The sequence below is a fragment of the Cryptomeria japonica genome, chromosome 4 (genome assembly GCF_030272615.1).
Source record: "Cryptomeria japonica chromosome 4, Sugi_1.0, whole genome shotgun sequence".
NCBI lineage: Eukaryota > Viridiplantae > Streptophyta > Pinopsida > Cupressales > Cupressaceae > Cryptomeria > Cryptomeria japonica.
The window spans coordinates 142,338,527-142,344,733 of NC_081408.1; the positions used below are offsets into that span (position 1 = coordinate 142,338,527).

The window sequence follows — 6,207 nt, forward strand, 5'->3', positions numbered from 1 at the left end:
AGAGTAGAAGAAGCGTGGTATTCTGAGCACTGGGAGTTCATCTCCATCAGTGTGCAGTGTCAGGCAAAGAAACGTGGATAAATTGTATCTGTTCAGAGGTGGGTTCAGGTTTAGTCAGGATGACTTCCAACACGCATTGGCCAAATCTCTTCAAATCGAAGCCCTCAACTTCTCAACATCAATGGCATCAAATGACCACCTCTTCAAACATCTCCGGCCCAAACTTGTCCTCTAATGAAGGTAAGAAACCGTTCTTCTCTTCCTTTCTGTTCTCTTCTGTCTCCCTCTTTTTTTTTGTCAAAAATGTGATTAATTTTATCAGATTTTAACAATCTTAGTGTATCGTTTAGCTGCTTTTGAATTCGATTGTGTATGTTTTTCATCAACTTACAACTCTATATCTTTTTTATCATGAAGATGATCCGAAACCTTAATGACAAAAATACACAATCGAATCCAGCTAGTGACTTCAAAGATGGAATTTTTAGAATATGTATCCTGAATGGTATGTTTTTGATTAACGAATTTTGAAGCAGGAACATCGTCACTGGAGGAAGAGAGAGAGGGAGAAGGAGAAGGAGAAAGAGAGGAACCCAGACCCAAAACTCAGATGGAATCCTAAACCAGAACAGGTTCGAATTCTGGAGAGCATATTCAATTCTGGTATGGTGAATCCTCCGAGAGAAGAGATACAGAAGATCAGGATGCAACTTGAAGAATATGGCCAAGTGGGAGATGCCAGTGTTTTCTACTGGTTTCACAACAGAAAATCCCGAACCAAGCAAAACCAACGCCATCTTCAGGCTTCTGCTGAAAAATCCTCTAAATCCTCTGCCACTGGGCAAAGATGTTTTGACCAATATGGTGTTACCCTTCCCAATAACAATACAAGCTCTTTCATTGGAGAACTGCCTTCCTCTCTGCTGCCTTGTTCTGCCTCATTTCCAATGCAGTACTTGGCTTATCAGCAGACTGAGGGAATTAATACTGCGCAATAACTCAACATGGAAGTAGCACAAATGTGGAATGAAGGTACATCATCTACTTGCAATATTCATGGAATGTCCAATATACCTCAGAATCAACAGACCTATTCTTCATTTCTACACAATGAAGGACAAGCTTATCCTCCATATGTGGATCACCATGCAGCAGCTGAGACCTTTAAACCCCACCAAAATCTCTTATCACCGCCTCTGAATGACAGCACTATTATTCATTCAGGCGCCGGTATGCAAAGATTTTCTTATGCAGATTAAAGAAATGAGACCTGTAGTTAAACATTTTTAATGGGTTTGACATGGATGATTTCAAAACCAAATCTTGGGAAAACCATCGTATATTTTTCCAATCCTTGTCGATCCGTTATTAGAAAGAATTATATATCTTATCGTGCACTGTGATCAGAAAAGTTAAATAAATATATATGCATGATAACTGTATTCTCATTTTTTTTATTATTGTTTTCTCAATCTCCAAGTTTGCAGAACTGTTCGTTAGACTTATTTATCTATTGTGCGCAGAATCGAGAGTGAGCAGCTCGAATGCTTCTTCATTCACCGTTTTTATCAATTATATTCCAATCGATGTTCCAATGGGTCCTATCAATGTGAACGCCCTCTTCGGTCCAAATGCTGTTCTGTTTCATTCCTACGGCCAACCCGTAATAATGGATGAACAGGGATTCACTTTGCAAGCCCTGCAACAAGGAGCTATGTATTACTTGGTATGTTTGTAGCCCTTTCTCTCATCTATTTCTACTTAAGTACTGGTAAAAACAGATGAAACATAGATCAGGCCACATATAAATTGTTATTATATTTGTTTGCAGATGCAAATATGAATTGGTCGATCGGCTCCCTAGAATAGTGTTCTCTTGTCTATGGCAGACATATATTATTCCAGTTATATATACAGTGCTTAGAAAGTTTATCATGGTCAACTTAGTATTATGGTGATTATATAGCGCATTAGAGCCTTATTATCAGTCTTTTAATAGACAATGGCAGCCTGAGCTTGGGCTGACTTATAGAATCCTAGTATGTGGTGTTTTGATTCTATAGCATAACCACATATATCTAATGAGTAATTGCACATTGTAATAAGCAGTATACTATTGGTTTATTTTCTATTCTATAGAAGGCATTGTGTCATTGTTTCAAGATTGGAATATGGTTTATTTCCAGTTGTTTGTTTCAACACTACAATGGAAGAACAGTTCATTGTTTCAACATTGGAACATGGTTTATTTCCAGTTGTTTGTTTCAACACTACAATGGAAGAACAGTTCATTGTTTTCATCATTAATGGGATATATGCATTGCATGGTGATGGTCGATAAGTATAATAACAAAGGGAAATGAAATTTAAAAAGACAACATTGAACAAGCAAGCTTAGAACACTGCATCGAATTGTCTAGGGTTTCCATTAGACAAAGAACCCCAAACCAACCTGGACAATTACTTTAATTAAGTTTATGCTACTTGATGAAGCATGAGAACATGAAGGATAGGAAATCCCTGAACCAGAGGGATGAACATGCTTAAACATGCATTCTAGAAATTTTCATAACAAAAGGAAATCATATTACAAAGATGAGCTTACGCTCTATTTACATATTGAAAACTTCTTAGTATAGTGCAATCTGCTACTCATTTTTTTTAATTGCAATGAAACCATATGTATACCACTGAAATGGCATGCTTAATCTATCATAGGAAAATGAGAGTATTCGAATATTCTAGAGCAAGGGGGGTTATCCTAGTTTTCTCATATTACAAACATGAGCTTAATCTTTATTTACATATTGAAAACTTCTGTGCTACCCAGATTTTAATATTGCAATGAAACCATATTTATATCACTGAAATGGCATATGCTCAATCTATCATAGGAAAATGATAGTATTCGAATATTCTAGGGGAAGGGTTGTTATCCTAGTTTTCTCATATTACAAAGATGAGCTTAAGCTATATTTACATATTGAAAACTTCTGAGTAAAGTGCAATCTGCTACTCATTTTTTTTAATTGCAATGAAACCATATTTATACCACTGAAATGGCATGCTCAATCTATCATAAGAAAATGATGGTATTCAAATATTTTGGGGGATGGGGGTTATCCTAGTTTTCTCATATTACAAAGATGAGCTTAAGCTCTATTTACATATTGAAAACTTCTTAGTATACTGCAATCTCCTACTTAGTTTTTTTAATTGCAATGAAACCATATTTATACTACTGAAATGGCATGCTCAATCTATCATAGGAAAATGATAGTATTCGAATATTCTAGGGGAAGGGGAGTTATCCTATTTTTCTCATATTATAAAGATGAGCTTAAGCTCTATTTACATATTGGAAACTTTTGAGTATAGTGCAATTTGTTACTTAGTTTTTTGATTGCAATGAAACCATATATATACCAATGATATGCCATGCTCAATCTATCATAGGAAAATGATAGTATTCGAATATTTGGGGGAAGGGGATTTATCCTAGTTTTCTCATATTATAAAGATGAGCTTAAGAACTATTTACATATTGGAAACTTCTGAGTATAGTGCAATCTGTTACTCAGTTTTTTAATTGCAATGAAACCATATTTATACCATTGAAATAGCATGCTTATCATAAGAAAATGATAGTATTCGAATATTCTAGGGCAAGGGGGGTTATCCTAGTTTCTCATATTACAAAGATGAGCTTAATATTTATTTACATATTGAAAACGTCTAAGTATAGTGCAATCTGCTACTCAGTTTTTAAATTGCAATCAAACCATATTTATATCACTGAAATGGCATATGCTCAATCTATCATAGGAAAATGAAAGTATTCGAATATTCTACGGGAAGGGGGGTTATTAAAGTTTTCTCATATTACATAGATGCACTTAAGCACTATTTACATATTGGAAACTTCTGAGTATAGTGCAATCTGTTACTTAGTTTTTTAATTGCAATGAAACCATATTTATACCAGTGAAATGGCATGCTCAATCTATCATAGGACAATGATAGTATTTGAATATTCAGGGGAAGGGGAGTTATCCTAGTCTTCTCATATTAGAAAGATGAGCTTAAGCACTATTTACATATTGAAAATTTCTGAGTATAGTGCAATCTGTCACTCAGTTTTTTTAATTGCAATGAAACCATATTTATACCACTGAAATGGCATGCTCAATCTATCATAGGAAAATGATACTATTCAAATATTCTATGGGAGGGGGGGTTATCCCTTTTTTATTGCAATGAAACCTTATTTATACCACTAAAATGGTATTGTCTATCATAGGAAACTCATAGTATGCAAATATTCTGGGGAAGGGGCGTTATCCTAGTTTTCTGATATTACAAAGATGAGCTTAAGCTTTTTTAAAATATTCAAAACTTCTGAGTATAGTGCAATCTGTCACTCAATTTTTTTAATTGCAATAAAATCATATTTTTACCTATATGAGCTTTTGGATTTGATTGTGTGAGATTTTTTTATGCAAAAAATCTCACACAATCAAATCTGGAATCTCATACAATGATATTCATATTTATACCACTGAAATGACATGCTCAATCTATCATAGGAAAATGGTAGTATTTGAATCTTTACAATTATGGGGTGGAGGAGCGAGAGAGAGAAAGGGGGTTATCTTGGTTTTTTCAGAAAGCCTTAGCTTTTTCTTGTAAATCCATGTTTTATTAAACATAAGCAATTTTTCATAAAGCCTTAGCTTTTTTCTTGTAAATCCATGTTTTATTAAACATAAGCAATGATAGGTACCACAAAGAAGCCTTATTTTACAAATTTGTTCTTATATGATATTCATATTTATAAACATAGTTATTTCAATAGACTTTAGAAAGTCTATCATATTATTCATATTTTTTTATTATATCATATGGATGTATAAAAATATAGAATATTAATATTTATCCTAACCTAAATTTGTGTTTATATTAGTATTATATTATCATTATTGTATTATATTTCTAAATCTTATCACTTCAGTTTATTTGTATAAGTGATGTATAACTAGATTTAGTTATTTTTTTTATAATCCAGATATAATGTATTGAGAATGATATATTTCTCTATAATATAAATATAGAAACATATAAAAATCCAAATTCAAATATAGAAATATAATATAACTTTATTTAATTTATTTAAAATATAGAAACATATTTAAATTCATTATAGAAAGAAAAATCTTATCAAGATTTTTTGGAGAGAATCATTTTGTTACTATATTGATACTTTTACATAATATTGATTTATTTTAAGTAATTACAATACATTAACACGAAAAAAATTAAAATTGATCTATGAAAGTAAAATAGATTTTAAAAACAAAAAGTAAATCAAATCTCCAATATGTGTGAATAATTTAGAAAAAACAATCTTCTTTACACAATATTTTCTGAATAGAAGTTAATAGAATACCTTTTTCTCTAAGAAATTTATGAATAGAAGTAATAGAATACTAATGAATAAATCATCCTTTTATTTATTTTTTCTTATGTCATGTCTTTGCATGATGTGAAACGAAAAATTGTAACAAGTAGATTTAAAGGTCTCAATTTGTTGTCTGAATATTCTATTCAAAATTTCAGTTCGATGAAACTTCAAAACTATATATATATTTGCAAGCAATAGCATAACATAGGTATTTTTTAATCATTGAAACATTATACAGATATCATCCATTAAATTAAATAGAGTATGAAACATTATACAGATATCATCTTTTGTTAGACTTAAATTCATCCAACCCATTTCATGTTGCAATGGTAAAAAACAATCAGATTTTTAAGGGAACAAGGGAAAAAAAATATGAGAACGAACTATTTCAAAATTGTTTGAAAGATCCTTAGTTGCAGAAGTCACATATATACCTTATGAAAAAAATATGATGTTGATTCGTTTTGTGCGATGCCCAATTTGCCTGTGTGCTAAAACTAAATTTGCTTCTATTGAAATGTGATAGAAAAATACATTAATGTTATATAGAAACTTTTTCTTGAAAGAGAAACAATGGGTTGATGGAAAAAGAAAGATTTTTTATCTAGATTGTTCCAATTAAAAAATAGAAACTTTTTGTTTTTAATAGCAGTTTTAAAATGATTTTTTCAAAATAGAAATTTGGATTGTCATTTATTATTATTTTTTAGAAACATTCTTTTGGATTTATAATTTTTTGTTCA

General features: G+C 31.4%; 1 protein-coding gene across 1 annotated transcript; it reads left to right on the forward strand.

Moving 5' to 3' along the window:
* Positions 1 to 650: 650 nt before the first annotated feature.
* On the forward strand, positions 651 to 2,025 carry LOC131874959 (WUSCHEL-related homeobox 9-like). Its single transcript, XM_059218931.1, has 4 exons — positions 651 to 930; positions 1,033 to 1,230; positions 1,524 to 1,726; positions 1,832 to 2,025. The coding sequence occupies exons 1-4, from the start codon at positions 666 to 668 to the stop codon at positions 1,841 to 1,843; spliced, it is 678 nt and encodes a 225-aa protein (XP_059074914.1). The 5' UTR covers positions 651 to 665; the 3' UTR covers positions 1,844 to 2,025.
* Positions 2,026 to 6,207: the final 4,182 nt, after the last annotated feature.

Coding starts and splice junctions, on each gene's coding strand:
- LOC131874959 (XM_059218931.1), top strand. CDS start 666: ATGGTGAATCCTCCGAGAGAAGAGATACAGAAGATCAGGATGCAACTT. Junction 931..1,032: donor GCCTTCCTCTCTGCTGCCTT/GTTCTGCCTCAT, acceptor TGTGGAATGAAG/GTACATCATCTACTTGCAAT. Junction 1,231..1,523: donor TATTATTCATTCAGGCGCCG/GTATGCAAAGAT, acceptor TATTGTGCGCAG/AATCGAGAGTGAGCAGCTCG.